This window comes from Erinaceus europaeus, chromosome 11, assembly GCF_950295315.1.
Source record: "Erinaceus europaeus chromosome 11, mEriEur2.1, whole genome shotgun sequence".
NCBI classification, from domain to species: domain Eukaryota; kingdom Metazoa; phylum Chordata; class Mammalia; order Eulipotyphla; family Erinaceidae; genus Erinaceus; species Erinaceus europaeus.
This window is the reverse complement of record NC_080172.1, coordinates 47,846,669-47,866,753: the sequence shown is the minus strand read 5'-3', so window position 1 is coordinate 47,866,753 and position 20,085 is coordinate 47,846,669. Positions and strand designations below refer to the sequence as shown.

Genomic DNA, 20,085 nt, shown 5'->3' with positions numbered 1-20,085 from the left:
CAAACCCCTGGCTCCCTACCTATAGGGGAGTTGCTTCACAAGTGAAGTAGGTCTGCAGGTCTCTTTCTCTCCCCCCCTCCATTTCTCTCTGTCCTATTCAACAACAACAATAACCACAACAATGTTAAACAACAAGGGCAACAAAAAAAGGGGAAATAAATAAATAAATATTAAAAAAAAAATTAAAAGGATGGGAGTCTGGCTGTAGCACAGTGGGTTAAGCTCAGGTAGCACAAAAACTGGCGTTAAGGATCCCGGTTCAAGCCCCCCCGCTCCCCACCTGCAGGGGAGTTGCTTCACAGGCAGTGAAGCAGGTCTGCAGGTATCTTATCTTTCTCTTCCCCTTCTGTCTCCATTTCTCTGTCCTATCCAACAACAATAATGACATCAATAACAAAAATAATAACTACAACAATAAAACAAGGGCAACAAAAGGGAATAAATATTAAATAATAATAATAATAAAAAGGATATCCTCCTTTTGGTTTCATTCTCATTTTAAGAAATTCTGAGCTCTCTGTAGCCCAGAAGGTGGTAAAGTGGATAAAGTGTTGGAACTTCAAGCATAAAGTACTGAGTTCAAACCTCAACTGAGTTCTGCATGTGCCAGAGTGTTGCTTTGGATTCTCCCTCTTCCTTATTAATAAATACTTATTGGGAGTTGGGCAGTAGCGCAGCAGGTTAAACACACGTGGCACAAAGTCCAAGGACCAGCATAAGGATCCCAGTTTGAGCCCCCGGTTCCCCCTCTCCACTTCTCTCTGTCCTAACAATGACAACATCAATAACAACAACAATAACTATAACAACAATAAAAAAGCAAGGGCAACAAAAGGGAAAACAAATATAAAATAAATACTTATTGAGCCTGGGACTCTAATGAGTTTTGCAGAACCATTATGCCATCTCCACAGCCCCAAAAATAAATCTTTAAAAAAAAAAAAAAGGCAGTTGGGTGGTAGCGCAGTGGGTTAAGTGGAGGTGGCGCAAGCACGAGTACCGGCGTAAGGATCCCGGTTTGAGACCCTGGCCCCCCACCTGCAGAGGAGTCGCTTCACAGGTGGTGAAACAGGTCTGCAGGTGTCTGTCTTTCTCTCCCCCCGTCTTCCCCATCTCTCTCGATTTCTCTCTGTCCTATTCAACAATGACGACATCAATAACAATAACAACTACTACAACAATGAAACAACAAGGGCAACAAAAGGGAATATTTTTTTAAAAAGGGGGGGGGGAGGTGCTGGCGGTGCATCTGGTTAAGTGCACATAGTTCTATGAAGAAGGATCTGCCCACCTTCAGTGGAGATGCTTCACAAGTGGTGACGCAGGTCTACAGGTGTCTATCTTCCTCTCTCCCTATCTTCTCTTCCCCTCTCAATTTCTCTGTCCTTTCAAAAAAAAAAGGGGGGGGGGGAATGGCTGCAAGGAGCAGTGGATTCATACTGTAGGGACCAAGCCTCAGTGATAAACCTGGTGGCCAAAAAAAGGGTGATACTTTTAAGTAAACTCTCCAGAGAAAAGACTACAATATGTTCCTGCATCAGTGGCAAATATGACTTAATAGAGCCAGGCTGGAATAAAGACATCTGTGTTGTTACTATTATTATCATTATTATTAAATTGTTGAGGATTTATAAGAACAGTTTAGTCTCTTGAAATTCCTCTATGATTTCCTATGGCTTAAGATGGTGCTCCACTGACACCTATCTAAGGAAGAACACAGTACTTTTAATTTATGAAATATAACAATACCACCCCAGATTTGGGGGAGACAGCATAATGGTTATGCAAAAAGACTTTCATGCCTGAGGCAACAAAGCTCCCGGGTTCAATCCCGTGCACTACTACCATAAATCAGAGCTGAGCACTACTCTGTTAAAAATCAAGCAAAGGGGGAGTTGGGCGGTAGCGCAGCGGATTAAACACATATGGTGCAAAGCGCAAGGACTGGTGTAAGGATCTCGGTTTGAGCCCCCGGCTCCCCACCTGCAGGGGGGTCGCTTCACAGGTGGTGAGGCAGGTCTGCAGGTGTCTGTCTTTCTCTCCCCGTCTTCCCCTCCTCTCTCCATTTCTCTCTGTCCTATCCAACAACAATGACATCAACAATAACTCCAACAATAAAACAACAAGGGCGCAACAAAAAGCAATAAATAAATAAATATTATTAAAAAAAAATCAAGCAAAGGGAGTCGGGCAGTAGCGCAGCTGTTAAGTGCAGGTGGCACAAAGCACAAGGACAAGTGTAAGGATCCCAGTTCAAGCCCCCGGCTCCCCACATGCAGAGGGGTCGCTTCACAAGTGGTGAAGCAGGTCTGTAGGTGTCTATCTTTCTCTCCCCCTGTCATCCCCTCCTCTCTCCATTTCCATCTGCCCTATCCAACAATGACAACATCAATAACAACAATAACTACAACAATAAAAAGAAAACAAGGGCAACAAAAAGGGAAAATGAATAAATAAGTAATTATTTTTTAAAAAATCAAACAAAAAGGGAGTTGAGTGGTAACGCAGCACGTTAAGCACACGTGGCACAAAGCACAAGGACCGGCTTAAGGATCCCGGTTCGAGGCCCCAGCTCCCCACCTGCAGGGGAGTCGCTTCACAAGCGGTGAAGCAGGTCTGCAGGTGTCTATCCCCCCCCCCCCGTCTTCCCCTCTTTCAATTTCTCTCTGTCCTATCCAACAACGATGACATCATTAGCAACAACATACAACAATAAAACAAGAGCAACAAAAGGGAATATTAAAAATAAAGCAAAAACAAAATAGCAAAACAAACAAACAAAACACTGTCTTGGGCCGGGTGGTGGTGCACCTAGTGAAGCGCACGTTAGAGAGCGCAAGGACCTGGGTTCGAGCCCCCGGCCCCCACCTGCAGGGGGAAAGCTTCACAAGCGGTGAAGCAAAGCTGCAGGTGTCTCTCTATCACCCCCTTCCCTCTCGATTTCTGGCTGTCTCTACCCAAATAAAAAAATTTAAATAAAATTTTGTTTAAAAATGCCACCTCTTTCGAAGACCTTCAAGTTATGTTCTTTCTAGGCATAAATCCCACAAAGGATTGTTTCTGTTAGGTTTACAAATAATCTCAGTAACAATATTTCAAAATACTCAGCAAAAAGCTACTTATCAGTTACTTTTCTCTTGCCCAGAGGCTTGGCCTCTCTAGAGTTCTAAGAATCAACAGACAGAAAAAAGTGGTGAGTCTAATGAAAACTAGTCTTATGACGCTTCTTCTACCTGGCCGTGCTGGTATAGAGGCTACTTGGAGCCTGGCTTGAAGAGGCGCTCGTGGTGGGGGTGGACTCATAATCAGAAAGGACAGGCTCTGATCCAAACTGCAATGCTCCAAACTGCAGATTTAGCCCTGAGATATCTGCTGAGCCAGGCATTTCCACTGCTAGAGCAGGGATCTACAGAAAAGAGAAAGTAATGGTTTATTGCATCTTTATCATAGATTAATACATTTGCTTCGAGTTCCTAAACTATATCCTTACAGTCTCAATTCCCACATCTTACACCCTTGCCTTAAAAAATAACAGGTATTTAAAAGCCCAAGCACCTTAGAAGTCAAGGAGGCTTTTTTCTTTTGCTGCTTTAGCTTTTGCTGAGTCGGCTGAGGACTGGAGGATTGGTTGTCTGAAGACCCAGGAGACATTTGTGGAGCTGAGGTGGATTTGCTTGGCAGAGGAGAAGACGGAGGTGGAGGTGCAGCTGTGGAGGTGGCCACTGCAGGTGGCTTCTCCTGAAGGAACACGTCCATCATGGTTGAAGATGGGGTGAAAGCCTGGCGCTTTGTAAAGGGGCTGTGCACTGCAGAGTCATTTGAGTTCTTCAAATCTGCACAAGGAAACTCACTGAGTATAATGAGGTCAATGGTGCTAGTGAGCCTTAAAAAAAATAAAAAGCTATTACTCTGGTCTAAGGCCAAGAATCAGCCCTCAGAATTCAGAACCTCATATACACTGGTTTCTCAAGCATAAGGTCCTGAGTTTGATCCCTTCCAGTACCACAGTGATGCTGTAGATCTCTCCTCCCAACATACCCAAATAAGTAAATACAAATCTTTTTTAAAAGAATGCAATCTCATTTCCATAGGTGAATAATTACTGAGTCACATTTGTTCTTAAAGTTGAATCAGATCAATGCTAATACCCTGTCTGTATAAGACAGGACTCTCGGAACTATCCGTGTTTAAGTATAAAGTTCTAGAACAGACAAATACATAGGAATCTTTCAAAAGATATTATGTTCTCTTTGCAAAAACTACTAAATCAAGGGGAAATCCAAAGTATTCCTAGGTAGGGGGCTATGTGGTGGTGCATCTGGTTGAGCACACATTTGTAAATAAACAAGGACCCAAGTTTGATCCCCTGGTCGCCACCTGCAGGGGGAAAGCTTTACAAATGGTGAGGCAGTGCTGCAGGTGTCTCTTTTTCTCTCCCACTCTATCTCCCCCTTCCCTCTCGTTCTGGCTATTTCTATCCAATAAATAAAGATACTAAAAATAATGTTTTGAAAAAGTATTCCTAGGTCAGCAAAAGACTCCATCTGTGTATATAGCTAAATTTGATTAAAGAGATAATTTTAACTCTGCATTATTTCCAAGCATTCTTTTTGTCCCTTTTCTTTTGCCACCAGAGGGTTTTTTGGTTTTTTGTTTTTTTTTTTAATTTTCTTTACTCACTGGGTAGAGACAGTCAGAAAACGAGAGGGGCGGGAGAAACAGAGAGGGAGAGAGAAAGAGAGACCTACAGCTCTGCTTTACTACTTGCAAAACTTTCCCCCCGCAGGTGGGGGCTGAGGGTTTAAACCTGGATCCTTGTGCATTGTAACAAGTGCACTCAACCAGTTGTGCTACCACCCAGTCCCTTCACCAGAGGATTCTGTGGGGCTCAATGCCTACACAAAAAATCCACCACTCCTAGTGATTTTTCATTTTAAAGAACAGAGAAATTGAGAAGAAAGACGAGGGAGGGAGGGGAAGGAATAAGGAGGGGGGAGAGAAAAGATAAAGAAAGACATCTGCAGCACTGTTTTACCACTTGCAAAACTTCCCCCCTGCAGGTGGGGAATAGGGGTTTGACCCCCCACACACACACACACATACAGGTAAGGTGCACTCAGTTAGATGCATCACCTCCAGGCCCCTCTCTAGCTTTCTGACTCTATCTAAGGGGAAATTACCTAATTAATTTATTTTCTCACTCCTGGACATATTCCCCCACCCCCAACTACTGCATGCCTCTTGACAATAATGCTCCAAAGTTTAAAGCAATCAAGGCATTTTCCTTCTCACCATACTGCACCAGGGATGAGGATTGCGTGCTGGAGCTCATGTCCCAAGAGGAGGTGGTATTAGTTCCAGATTGAGAATGCTGAGCTGCCAGCTGAGCCAGGGCCTGAGCAGTCTTGAATTGCTCCAAGAACTGGGAGCCTGTGGTGCTGCCACCTTTAGCTTCACCGACATCACCAAACCCTTTCCCTAACATGCTCACCTGTAGATCAACACAGAGATTAGAGAAAACTAAAGTCAGCAATCTGTTTTAAGTACTCAGAAAAATGCTTATCCAGCAGTCTTCTCCAACACCAGATTATTAACTCTAGCAGTCTTCTCCAACACCAGATTCAAATTATGTTTATATCAGAAAGAAGTCACTTCACTGATACACAAAGTCCTAAAAGCTTGATTACAGCCAAAACAGATCAGATTTTTCATCATTCAATATATAAACAGGTTCATTAGAGAACGAACACAAGTTCTGTGGTCTGGGAGGTGGCACAGTGTATAAAGCACTGGACACTGAAGTGTGAGGTCCTGAGTTCAATCCCTGTAAGCAAATGTACTAGAGTGATGCCTGGTTCTGGTGTGTGTGTCTCTCCTCTTATCACTCTCATTAATAAATAAATAAATTAATTAAAAATACATGTGTAAAGAGAGAACACAAATTCTGAAATTGAAGTTTCTAGATTCAAGTCCTGACCATGCATGGAAAACTTGTTTTCCTCATTTGGCTATAGGACTAAAAGTAGCATTTCATAAAATTATAGCAAGACTAAGAAATTTTACACAGGAACACGCAATATAAAGGTATCACATAATAACCACTCAAAAAAACCCCATAAAACCCCAATCATTAAAATTTATATCATCACTTTCTTCTCACTTCTTCTGAAGGATTGGAGTGTTCCTTCCCCCCCCCCCCCACCTTCTGGGAGATAGTTCAACCAATACAATAAACATATTGATATATTTGAGGAAGCAAATTCAAGTGCAAGGCATCACATGAGAGCCTTGGCACTGGAGGAAACTCCAAAGGTGATGAAGTGGTGTTGTGATGTCTCTCGTCTCAATCTACAAGGAAAAATCTGCTCTAGGCTTGGTGGTAGTGCACCTGGTTGAGAGCACATTACAATGTGCCAGGACCAGGGTTCAAACCCCAGTCCCCACCTGCAGGGGGAAAGCTTTGCGAGTGGTCAAGCAGTGCTGCACTTATCTCTGTGTCTCCCTATCTCCCCCTGCCCTCTCAATTTTTGGCTGCTTCTATCCAATAAATAAGTAAGTAAATAAATAAAGATAATTTTTTAAAAATCTGCTCTAGGAATGGTGGAATCACACAGTTGAAAAGCCCCCAAAAACCTCCATGGAGATTCCAAGTTTTCCTGGGGTTTTTATTTAACCATTATCATCATCCTCATCCTTATTACACCATCCATCATACAATAGTGTAAAACAAACCAAGATTACACATAAAAACTGAAACACCAGTACCAGGTAGCAGCATATCCAGTTGAGTGCAAACATTATAGTGCACAAGGACTTGGGTTTAAACCCCTAGTCCCCACTGACAAAACGGAAGCTTCAAGAGTGGTAATATAGGGCCACAAGTTTCTCTTTCTCTCTCCCTATTTCCTTCTATCTGTGTCCTAGCAAATAAAAATAAATATTAAAAAATATGTATTGTAAGGGTCTATGGCAGAGATAATCTCACATAGTGATGATTATTAAATATTCGACGAATGCAAAACAACTTCAAAGATTCAGAATAAGGGCCGGGTGGTGGTGCATCTGGTTGAGTGAATGTTACAATGTGCAAGGACCCATGTTCAAGCCCCAGTCCTTGCCTGCAGGAGGAAAAACCTCACAAGTGAAGCAGGACTACAGATGTCTCTCTCCTCCCACCCCCCCTTCCCTCTTGACTTGTCTCTATCCAATAAATAAAATATTAAAAATAAAACGTGAATCATGAGTTAATAGCTGTCATAACATCTGGAATAGAGGTGAGCACAGAAATTTCTTAGTTATAATAATTGTGAAAACCAAAGCCTACTTACCACAGTTGGGGAAACAGCTCAATTAGTAGAATACTGGAATGTATGTCTAAAGCTCCAGATTCAACCCCTGGCACTTCATGTATTGGAGTGGTGCTCTGCCTTTTCCCTCTCATTCTCCCAGTCTCATCTGAAACTCTCGTTATATGTATACAGAAATCTTTTACCTACTACTGGAAAAGTAAAACCATACACACGTACTTATCTCTTATAACTACAGTATACCTCCACCAAAAAAATAAACAGGACAGGAAAAGCAAAAAGAGACATAGTAGTTTTTATAATTTAGTAACTATAAGAAAACTTGTCTTGGTTTAGCTTAAATCTTCGCTATAGTTGACCTTAATTATTATATGTTATGGATCAACAAGTCATAAGCTCTAAGTTATTAATACCATACTGCCACCACATTTGTACTGCCTTTACCCATTATCTTGTCTTCCTAAAACCCTGTAAGAATATGCAAAGTAAGAATTCTTATCCACATTTACAGGGAAAGGGAGAAACAGCAAGTGAGCAGATTTAAAAAGAACTTAAATTACTGGTTTACAGCATATACATACATACGCAGGGCAATTCTGCCCCACCAAAGAGTGGAGACTGTTACAGTTACTTCACTGAATTTCCTTCTTCAGGAGTGGTAGCAAACAAGTCAGTATGCATATTCAATAAATAATGCTAACTTATTCTGTCCAAAGCTAAGTCTGCTCCCAAAGTAACCTACTATCCAACAGAACAGTTCTATACCCAAGACTGTTTAACTGGATAGGCGAGGTTTTCATCTGCTTCAAACTTCTGCCATGAGAAGGAATTTCTTTGTATGTAGCAGTAAAATTTGGTTAGGACACATATTTCCTACTTACCATACTGTGATGAGAAAATGTGCTCCCTGAAGCAGGCTGTGATATGGTACTCTGCTTTGAGTTACTGAACACCAGAGGCTGTGTAAGAGAAGGAGCCTGAGATGGATCCAGATTAGATGCATCATTCTCCATTGAAGATGGTGTCTTCCCCAACAGAACAGCAAGGTCAATTCTAGTAGGAAGAGACAGAAGTTGACTATTAACTCCAGCAGTCTTCTCCAACACCAGATTCAAATTATGGTTATATATGAAAGAAGTCACTTCACTGATACACAAAGTCTTAAAAGCTTGATTGACCAAAATAACAGATTCTTTCTTTCTTTCTTTTTAAAATTTGATAGAATAGATAGAAACTGAGAGTGGAGAGGGAGATAGAAAAGGAAAGACCTGCAGATCTGCTTCACTGCTTGTGAAGCTTTTCCCCTGCAGGTTGGGACAAGGGGCTCAAACCCAGGTCCTCACACTGATAATGCATGTGCTTAACTGGGTGTGCTACTACCCAGCCCCCAAAATATTTGTTTTAACATGGCAGCTTGATAAATAAGCCAAAATTTACTAACTTGGAGGCTCAGAGTTCAGTAGTTGAGTGTACATATTTGTACATATTTACAGACCAAAAAGAAAATATATAAAATTTTACCCATAATTTTAATACTGAATACTTGTCACACCAGTATCTTAGGCATAAAATTTTATATTAGAATATAGGAATCTTCAAGTGACTTTGGAACAAAAAAGGTTTGGTGGCTTGAGAAGTAGTGCAGTGGATAAAGCATTGGACTCTTAAGCACAGGTGTCCTAAGTCTGATCCCCCATACCATAGGTACCACAGTGGTGCTCTGGTTTTCTAAATAAATATTTAAAATATATGTTCCAAGCTCTTGGTGCAGAGTTCTTAAAAATGTCCTGTGAGGGAGTCCGGCAGTAGTGCAGTGGGTTAAGCGCACGTGGCACAAAGCGCACGGACCCACATAAGGATCCCAGTTCGAGCCCCCGGCTCCCCACATGCAAGGGGGTCGCTTCACAGGCGGTGATGCAGGTCTGCAGGTGTCTATCTTTCTCTCCCCGTCTTCCCCTTCTCTCTCCATTTCTCTCTGTCCTATCTAACGACGACATCAACATCAACAACTACAACAACAGTAAAAAAAACAAGGGCAACAAAAGGGAAATATAAAAAAATTTTAAAAAAATATCCTGTGAATTCTTGTTATTCACAGTAAGTTTCTTTTTTTATATTTATTTATTCATTCCCTTTCATTGCCCTTGTTCTTTTGTTGTTATTATCGATGTCGTCGTCGGATAGAACAGAGAGAAATGGAGAGAGGAGTGTTGTATGCTTTACATTGGTTTGTTCTAGCCCTCCCCCGCCAAGAGAATTGGATCAGTCCAGTTAGTTTCGCGGGCCTGCTTGGCCCCGCCCCTAGGAACCCCGAGAGAGGGCCAGAGTTCCAGAGTCGGGGAGTTGGAGAGTTGCAGAGTAAGAGAGAGTGCTTGCACAGCCACAAAGAGACAGCAGAGTTCTGTTTGGTGATTAGTTTGTCTTAGTTTATGAATCGTTGTTCCTGAATAAAGAAATACAGCTTCCCTGCCCAGCCGTTGTCTCCGCATCTCTGTTACCCGCCATGAAGCTAGCCTGGCCAGCTAGAGCCGCCGAATTTTTAACAACAAATGGCGCCCAACGTGGGGCACAACTAAGTTAAATGAAAGAGGTTTTCAACGTAATTCTCATAAAGATAAAATTAACTTACATTTTAAGTCTGAGGTAAAAATTAGTTAACAATCAATATATTTTAACTAAGTTGGTCTAAACAAAAGGTTAAATAGACTTGTTGATATGTAAAACTCTCGATTACCTTCTCTATTAGAAATGGTAGATCGCACAATGGCTATGCTAATTATTCTCATGCCTGAGGTTTCCTTTCCTGACTCCATCTTGAATGGATGTAACAAAAGGTTAAAAGACGTTGTTGATATGTAAAAGTCTCAAATTCCTTCTCTATTAGAAATATGCTAATAACAAGTTTTGTTTCATAGTAAGTAAATTGCAGCCAGCTGCCCTTGGGACTCTAGGCCGTTCCCCGCCCCCATGCAAATGCCCGTCAAGGCAAGTACACCCCCCAGAGGCAAGAAATGTTTTTTTTAAGCTGATAAAGTTTTGCCCACAGAGACAGAAATGGCCCCCTCAGGCCTTCCCTTGGCAGCACACTGGTTCTTGTTACTTGCTTACATGTTTCTCCATGTTTGTGCCAGTTTCTTTTTTAAAAATGCCTGTATGATATATGTTTCTGTTCACCCCACACACTTGATACTGTAGTCATTTAGTTAAAAAGAAAAGGGGGAATTGTTGTATGCTTTACATTGGTTTGTTCTAGCCCTCCCCCGCCAAGAGAATTGGATCAGTCCAGTTAGTTTCGTGGGCTTGGCCCCGCCCCTAGGAGCCCCGAGAGTGGGCCAGAGTTCCAGAGTTGGGGAGTTGGAGAGTTGCAGAGTAAGAGAGAGTGCTTGCGCAGCCGCAAAGAGACAGCAGAGTTCTGTTTGGTGATTAGTTTGTCTTAGTTTATGAATCCTTGTTCCTGAATAAAGAAATACAGCTGCCCTGCCCAGCCGTTGTCTCCGCGTCTCTGTTACCCGCCGTGAAGCTAGCCTGGCCAGCTAGAGCCACCGAATTTTTAACAACAGAGGAGGGTACGACAGAGGGGGAGAGACAGACACCTGCAGACCTGCTTCACTTCCTATGAAGTGACTCCCCTGCAGGTGGGGAGCCAGACTTGAACTGGGATCCTTATGCCAGTCCTTGCGCTTCGCACCACATGCGCTTAACCTACTGTGCTACCACCCAACTCCCCACAGTAAGTTTCTTTTTATTTATTTATTTATTCATTCCCATTTGTTGTCCTTGTTTTATTGTTGTGGTTATTACTGATGTCGTTGTTGTTGGATACAAGAGAAATGGAGAGGAGGGGGAGACAGAGGGGGAGAGAAAGATAGACACCTGCAGACCTGTTTCACTGCCTGTGAAGTGACTCCCCTGGAGGTGGGGAGCCGGGGGCTTGAACTGGGATCCTTATGCCGGTCCTTGTGTTTTGCGCCACCTGCACTTAACTCACTGCGCTACCGCCCGATTCCCAGTAAGTTTCTTAATAAAGATATCTAGGATGGAGCTGGTCACCAGAAATAAAGAGTTGAAACTTTCAGCCCTACCATAGCTCACTACTCCTGGGGGTGGGCAGACTTGGAAATTAAATTCAGTGGTCAATAATTTAATCAACCATGCTAACTAAATTTTTATTAAAAACTCTCATACAGGGTAAGGAAGAAAATTGTGTATGGACCCAGAGATCCCAGGTTCAATCCTGAGTATTACATGTCAAAACTAAGCAGTGCTCCTGCCTCTTTTTTTAAAAATTAATTCAATTTAATTACATTACCAGAGTACTGGTCAAATCTGCCTTATGGTGGTGTGGGGGATTGAATTTGGGACTTCAGAGCCTCAGGAATTAGTCTTTCTGCATAATCATTACATCTATTCCCGCCCTTACTTCTCTAACTCATTCTGTCATAAAAGTAAGCAAACCTTTATTTAATAAATAACACAATGAAATTCAGTGTTTCCAGGTTTGTGAACCATTTATGTGCTAGAAGAGCAGCATATTCATGTCATACACATTTTTTTTAAATCAAAGCACCCCTCAATTCTGGCTTATAGTGGTGCTAGGGGGTTGTACCTGGGAGCTCAGAGCCATCAGGTGAGAAAGTCATTTTTGCAGTTATTATACTGTCTCCCCCAGCTTCATTCTTACTTAAGATTTAGATATCCTGCCCTATGCATTTTTCATTTTTTAAAAAAGAATAATTTGGGGTCAGGTGGTAGCACAGCAGGTTAAGCACACACGGCACAAAGTACAAGGACCGGCACAAGGATCCTTGCGTTTCACAAGTGGTGAAGCAGGTCTGCAGGTATCTTTCTCTCCCCCTCCCTGGATTTCTCTCTGTTCTATACAACAACGACACAACAACAACAGTAATAATAACCACAACAATGATAAAAAAACAAAGGCAACAAAAGGGAAAAAATAGCCTCTAAGAGCAATGGATTCGAATGGATTCATGGTACAGGCACTGAGCCCCAGCAATAACCCTAGAGGAAAAAAAAATTATTAAGGGGAGGGAAGCAGGGGAACCAAAGCATCACTTTGGCACATACAATCAAACTCAAGACCCCATTAACAAGAGTAACAGTTTATCCACTGTGCTGCCTCCTAGGCAGCACTCTTACCTATTTCCTACATATGCCTGCTCCTTAGTGCCAATTAAACCACTAATACCAAGTACAGTCTTGAGTTCTATGGGCTATTATAGAAAATTAATGGATCCTTGCGGTCCGGGAGGTGGTGCAGTGGTAAAGCTTTGGACTCTAAAGCATGAGGTCCCAAGTTCAATCCCCTGCCAGCACATGTGCCAGAGTGATGTCTGGTTGTTTCTCTCTCCTCTTATCTTTCTCATAAATAAATAAAATTAAAAAAAAAAAAGAAAATTATTGGATCCAAGGAAGAAGCACAAGTATTCCCAAATTTGTTGGGAGTCAGCTGGGCTGATTTTTTTTTAAGTAGGGGAAATCCTGAGGGACTACACCATCAAATTGGGTGTTTAATAATTTGTTGTACACCTAGCTGATATCAGGAAACTACAGAACTGGCAGGGGGAAAAAGAGAATTATTTGATGTTGCAACACAACCTCTGACATCTATTCCTATCTCAAGTTCTTTAGTACTTTGAGTCAGTAACTCTCAATGCCAAGTCTAGAAACAATCCAGGTTTATTTTTCTGGACTGGGCCCAATACCTAGAGGATCAAATTCTAAAATGTTCATCAGTCATTTTCTGATAATTTGAGAGAGAAAATTTTCATCACTATACACACTACAAAGCAAGAGAAAAAACTATTGAATTGTTTGCAAATTCAGTATAAGTAAAAACATTTTCACTTTTTTAAAATATTTATTTTATTTGCCTCCAGGGTTACTGCTGGGACTTGGTGCCTACACTACTACAAAACCACTGCTCTTGGAGGCTACTTTTTCCCTTTTGTTGCCCTTGTTGTTAGTATTGCTGTTGTTGTTGAGTAGGACAAAGAGAAATCGAGAGAAGCAGGGAAGACAGAGGGGGAGAAAGACACCTGCAGACCTGCATAACCACCTGTGAAGCAACCCCCCTGCAGGTGGGGAGCCGGGGGATCAAGCTGGGATCCTTACAGTGGTCCTCGCACTTTGCACCATGTGTGCTGAACCCACTGCGCTACCACCCAGACCCTATTTATTTATTTATTTATTTATTTAACTTAAGGTACAAGTAATGGTATCCTAAGTTTTTTTCCCCCCTTTTGTTGCTCTTTTTTTGTTATAGTTGTTATTGTTGTTGTTATTGATGTTGTCGTTGTTAGATAGGACAGAGAAAAATAGAGAGGAGGAGAAGACGGGTGGGGGTGGGGGAGAAAGACACCTGCAGACCTGTTTCACCGCCTGTGAAGTGACTCTCTGCAGGTGGGGAGCTGAGGGCTTGAACCAAGATCCTTATGCCAGTCCTTGCACTTCACACCACATGCACTTAAGCTACCGCTTGAATCTTTGAGCTAAGTTTTAATCTGCTGCTGGTGGTGATAGGGCGACAGTATTTAGGAGAAGAGGATTAATTATAAAAACATAAAACACATGGGGCTGAGCAGTGGCACAATTGGTTAAATGCACATACCGCCATGCACAAGAACGTCTGTTTGAGCCCCTACTTTCCCAGCTGCAAGGGGATGTTTCACAAGTGGTAAAGTATTTCCAGCAGTGTGGGGGTATAGCATAATGGTTATAGAAAGAGACTTTCATGCCTGAGGCTCTCAAGTCCCAGGTTCAATCCCCCAAACCACCATAAGCCAGAGCTCAGTAGTGCTCTGGTAAATAAATAAAGTATTTCCACTCTGCAGGTATCTTTCTCTACCTTTCTTTTTTTTTTTTCCTCCAGGGTTACTGCTGGGGCTTGGTGCCTACACCACAAATCCACTGCTCCTGGGGTTTATCCCCCCCCCCTTTTTGCTGCCCTTGTTTGTTTTATCCTTTTGGTTATTATTCTTGCTATTGATGTCGTTGTATAGGACAGAGAGAAATGGAGAGAGGAGGGAAAAACACAAAGAGGGAGAGAAAGATAAGACACTTACAGACTTGCTTTACCACCTATGAAGCAGCCCCGCTACAGGTGGGGAGCCAGGGGCTCAAATCTGGATCCTTACGCTAGTCCTTGCACTTCACGCTACATGCGCTTAACCCACTGCGCTACCACCCGACCCTCATTTCTCTACCTTTCTATCTCCCCTTCCTCTCTCAATTTCTCTATCCTATTAAAAAAAAAAGTGGGGGTAGATAGCATAATGGTTATGCAAACACTTTTTTTTTTGCCTCCAGGGTTATTGCTGGGCCTCAGTGCCTGCACCATGAATCCACTGCTCCTGCAGGCCATTTTTTCCCCTTTTGTTGCCTTTGTTGTAGCCTTGTTGTGGTGATTATTATTGTTGGTGTCACTCATTGTTGGATAGGACAGAGAGAAATGGAGAAAGGAGGGAAAGACAGAGAGGGGGAGAGAAAGACAGACACCTGCAGATCTATTTCACCGCCTGTGAAGCGATTCCTCTGCAAATGGGGAGCCGGGGCTCGAACTAGGATCCTTACGCACATCCTTGCGCTTTGTGCCACGTGCACTTAACCCGCTGCACCACTGCCCACCCCCGCTAACAGACTCTTATGCCTGAGGTTCCCAAGATCCAGGTTCAATCCCCAGGCACCACCATAACCAGAGCTGAGGAGTGCTTTGGTAAAAATAAATAAAAAAAAAACAAAAGAAAGAAAGAGAAATGGCCACTGGGTGCAGCAGATTCATAGTGTTGCACCAAACTCCAGTTATAACCCTGATGGCAATAAAAAATAAAAAGCACACAGTATAGATTTCCATTAGATTAGAAGTTCAACTCATAAATCTAAACAGGTAACTAATGTGATTTAGTTACCATACCAACATTCTATAGAAGCTTGTAAAGGTCTACTGGCACAACTCATAGCAGCTGTTTTAGCAGATCCCTTTAGGAAAAGACTGAATTTCATCACACTTGCCTCTGACCAGCAGTGATTGTCACATTCTCCGCAGGCAGAGGCACTGAAGACACATTAGAGGCTGTGAAGATCTTGGTCTCAGAAAGCTGGAAAACAGAATGAATCACTCCTGGTGTTAAGTATTTTATAGTCAGAAACCTGGCATAGGTAGGGAGAATTCAACATAGGAAGGAAAGACGAAGGAAGGAAGGAAGGAAGGAAGGAAGGAAGGAAGGAAGGAAGGAAGGAAGGGAGGAAGGAAGGAAGGCAGGCCAGTCAGCTGACCTTAAAATAGACCTAGCTACCATAAGGAATCCAGAATGGACTGACTTTAAACAAGTCCCTTCTATATGTTCAATGGTTTTATGAAACAAGGGTAGGGACATAGTAAGATTATGTCGTGGAATTACAATGTATGCACACTGAGCTTATAAAACAATGTTATACAGAACAGTATTTTCCCATTGCAGCTTCCAATTCCCACTTTTACCCAAATCATACTTAATTTCCACTACCCAAAGAATGGAATATGACAGCCTAGATGAAAGCAGATAAAAGTAAATTCTTGCCTATAAGACAGAAGGTGGGGGGGTGGGGGTGGGAGAAAAGGCCTAAATTCTGGTGTTAAGGTAGTTCAGTAATAATTTAAACTATACTCAATCTTTGCCATAAAATTGACTTTATTTTAATTTTTATATTATTTTTATGTTTATTTATTCCCTTTTGTTGTCCTTGTTGTTTTATTGTTGTAGTTGTTATTGATGTTGTTGTTGTTGGATAGGACAGAGAGAAATGGAGAGAGGAGGGGTAGAAAGAGAGGGGGAGAGAAAGATAGACACCTGCAGACCTGCTTCACCGCCTGTGAAGCGACTCCTCTGCAGGTGGGGAGCCGGGGGCTCGAACTGGGATCCTTACTCCAGTCTTTGCACTTTGCACCACGTGCGCTTAACCCTCTGTGCTACCGCCCGACTCCCTATGTTTATTTATTTACCTTTTTGTTGCCCTTGTTTTTCATTCTTGTTGTAGTTATTATATTATTGTTATTGATGTCGTCGTTGTTAGATAGGACAGAGAAATGGAGAGAGACGGGGAAGACAGAGAGGGGGAGAGAAAAGATAAGACACCTGCAGACCTGCTTCACTGCCTGTGAAGCGACCCCCTTGCAAGTGGGGAGCTGGGGGCTCGAACTGGGATCCTTACACTGGTCTTGTGCTTTGCGCCACGTGTACTTAAGCCACTGTGCTACCACCCGACTCCCACAATTGACTTTATTATGCCCATTCTTTGCACTATAGACACAAAAACTTGAAAGCAACTGTTATGAAGCAACTCTTCCAACTGTTCATTTTCTTGGGTTTTTACTGCCTGGTTAAAATCTCTCCTTTAAGAACAGGGAATCCACTCCCCCAAACTCTTCTCAAAGTGGCAAATAAGTCAAATCTGACAAAGGATTCACAAGGCAGTCTAACTCTGCTACAATAAAAAATAATTACCTTCTGAAGGTTTTTCATCTATAACTGAATAATTTAGGCCTGACAACAATAGTTTGACATATCATTTTCTCTTAACATAGACTGTTTTGCCTGAATACATTTGAGTATTAAAAAGCAGATTAAAAGGAGTCAGGCGGTGACGCAGTGGGTTAAGCGCAGGTGACGCAAAGTGCAAGGACCAGCTTAAGGATCCCGATTTGAGGCCCCGGCTTCCCACCTGCAGGGGAGTCGCTTCGCAGGTGGTGAAGCAGGTGTCTATCTTTCTCTACCCCTGTCTTCCCTTCCTCTATTTCTGTCTTATCTAACAACGATGACACCAATAACAACATTAATAACTATAACAGCAACGAAAAACAAGGGCAACAAAAGGGAAAATATAAAAAAATTTTAAAAGGTAGATTAAAAACCATAAGCCACAAGTGCCAAGTATGCACTTGTCCTTTCATTTTATTTATTTATTTTTAATTTTTATTTATTATTGAATAGAGACAGAGAAATTGAGAGGGGAGGGGGGAAATAGTGAGAGAGACAGAGACACCTGCAGCCCTGCTTCAACACTAGTGAAGCTTTCTCCCTGCAGGTGGGGACCAGGGGCTTGAACCTGGGTCCTTTTACACTGTAATATGAGCATTTAACAAGGTGTGCTACCATCTGGCCCCCTTGTCCTTTCCATAGTCTGGTTCAAGAGTCCTGTTCATGCTCCATCTCCTTCATATAATGTATATGAAATGTTCTACCTCAGAACACTATTTTGGATGTAAAAGTTTTCGGTCAGAATGTTATGGGTAAATTCTGAGGGGTTAGAAACATTTCCATTTTAAAAAAAAATTTTTTTAATTTATCTATTTCCCCTTTTGTTGCCCTTGTTTTTTATTGTTGTAATTATTATTGTTGTTATTATTGATGTTGTCATTGTTAGATAGGACAGAGAGAAATGGAGAGAGGAGGGGGAGACAGGAGGAGAGAAAGATAAGACACCTGCAGACCTGCTTCACGTTGGTCCTTGCGTTTCGCATCATGTGGGCTTAACCTGCTGTGCTACTGCCCGACTCCCACATTTCCATTTTCTATACCTAAACACCACTCAGGGTTAGAATGCACTAATGAGAAATGACCTGGGAATACCTACATCTTCATTCCAATCTTCAGTTCCCCACTCCTCTGTTGCAGTCCTCCATGCACCTGAGAATAGAGGGAAAACAGTGAAAATTAAGCGCTAATACAAAGCATGTGCAGAAAACACTATGTATTAATAAGATTGGCAGCCAAAAGTGTGACCAGATTTTAGTAACCAGAAACTCTTGTGTCAGAGGGAGTAAAAGGATTATCTTAGAGCACACAGGTTTAGTAAGATTATGATTTTTTATAGACAGTCAGCTTCTGTTACACATGATAAAGCACAGAGTGAGCAAGAAAACTCCAGAGTGAGGTGCCAACAGACTCAATAATTCAGGCAAATTTTTTAAATGTATTCTGCCCTGACTTAGTGGTCAATTCAGTGAAATGGCAGCAGCCAATTTAAACCAGAACATGCAAATATCCTGGCATAAAACAACACAGCAGGCACTCTGAAGAGGGATGCTAGCAGCAGTGAAATAAGAACACAAATGATTACCGTGAAAGGTAATGAAAGGGTAGTCAAGAAGGGAAGGCTTGAAGTCCAAACTGAGAGCAGTGACAACTATCTGCTACTGAAATTTAATTTTAAAATGGATACTCAGAAGTGAAATGTATAGATCTTGTAGATTTAACTACAAACAGCCCCTATGGATCTTACCATTTCAGTTATATACTGGACAAGATTGAAGAAAAAAAATCAAATGTGTTCTAGCTAGTGTTTTAATTCTAAATCATACAGAACATGAACTCTGATTGCTGAGGTAATAGCACAGACAAATATAATCTCTGTAGAAATATAATTGAAATATAATCTCTGTAGAAAAGAAATATAATTTCTGTAGAAAACTTGAAATATAATCTCTGTAGAAAACGGTCATAAGAAATCAAACCACCATACCAGAGTGATATCTGGTTCTTTCTCTTTCTATCTTTCTCATTAATAAATTCTTTAAAAAAAAAAAAAAATGGTCCGGGAGGTGGCACAGTGGATAAAGCACTGGAATCTCAAGCATGAGGTAGTGAGTTCAATCCCCAGCCAGCACATGTACCAGAGTGATGTCTGGTTCTTTCTCTCTCTCCTCCTATCTTTCTCATTAATAAATAAATAAATTCTTAAAAAAAAAAAAAAAAAAAAACCTTCCATACTTCCTCTTTTGTTTTGCCCTCAGAAAGGTAATCTACCTGTTCTTAAGAAATTTGGGTAAATATCTTTGCTATGAGACCTACAATTCCCCCCTTCAGCCAAAAAGATATATGAAAATTAAAAACTATCTGTAGATGGGGCAGGAAGATCCCTTATCCTCTACTCTAACATAATCCTAAGTACTAAATCACTTCTCTCCAAATGGAGAAAGCATTTAAAAATAATTCAAATCTGGTATTTAGCTATTTCATTGCCACTGAAGAGAAGTAACTGAACACCTTCAAAATATAATGTTTAAAATGTACCAGGTAAACTCCAAATTACTTCACAATGACAATTTTCTCCCAGTCAAGTTAAAATCCAATCATAGCTTAGATATGTTACAAGCCACATTTTTCATTCCCTCTCTGGCAATACCACTCTTCTTCCCTGCTGACTCTGATCTCTGACTTAAGATCTCAGTTAATGCACACAACTCTTTTATTTATTTATTTTTATATTTATTTTCCCTTTTGTTGCCCTTGTTGTTTAACAATATTGTGGTTATTGATGTCGCTGTTGTTGGATAGGAGAGAGAGAAATGGAGAGAGAAGACAGAGTGGGGGAGAAAAAGACAGACACCTGCAGACCTGCTTCACCGCTTGTGAACTGACTCCCCTGCAGGTAGAGAGCCGGGAGGAAGCTTCGTAAGTAGTGAAGCAGTGCTATAGGTATCTCTCTACTCCCTCCCTCTCCCTCCCCCCTTCAATTTATCTGTCACTATCCAAAATAAATATTTAAATAAATCAAATTAAAAAAAAAAAAATTGGAAGAGACCTAAGAAGTTATCTAATCTAAGCTTGCTTTCTTTTCTTCTTTTTTTCAATCTAAGCTTTCAATGCAAGAACTTCTTCCTGAACTCTGAAGACTATATCTGGAATGGAAAAGAAGAATGTAGGTACCTATTTGATATTTTCCTATGGAAGATCTATGGCTATGGGTGAGGAAGAGGACTACACTGAGAAAACATTAAAGA

The 20,085-nt window shown here is 41.5% G+C and overlaps 1 protein-coding gene across 29 annotated transcripts in view; it reads right to left on the bottom strand.

Moving 5' to 3' along the window:
* The window catches only part of UBAP2L (ubiquitin associated protein 2 like), a 69,320-nt gene that overhangs the window by 27,391 nt on the left and 21,844 nt on the right, over positions 1 to 20,085 (bottom strand). For all 29 annotated transcript variants that reach the window (XM_060201501.1, XM_007525352.2, XM_060201487.1 and 26 more), the window contains 6 exons: positions 17,937 to 17,989; positions 15,336 to 15,421; positions 8,189 to 8,360; positions 5,293 to 5,491; positions 3,556 to 3,833; positions 3,234 to 3,406 (listed from right to left, as the gene is read on the bottom strand). In XM_060201501.1, the coding sequence (XP_060057484.1) occupies positions 3,234 to 3,406; positions 3,556 to 3,833; positions 5,293 to 5,491; positions 8,189 to 8,360; positions 15,336 to 15,421; positions 17,937 to 17,989 (961 nt within the window). The remainder of the gene's footprint in view (positions 1 to 3,233; positions 3,407 to 3,555; positions 3,834 to 5,292; positions 5,492 to 8,188; positions 8,361 to 15,335; positions 15,422 to 17,936; positions 17,990 to 20,085) is intronic.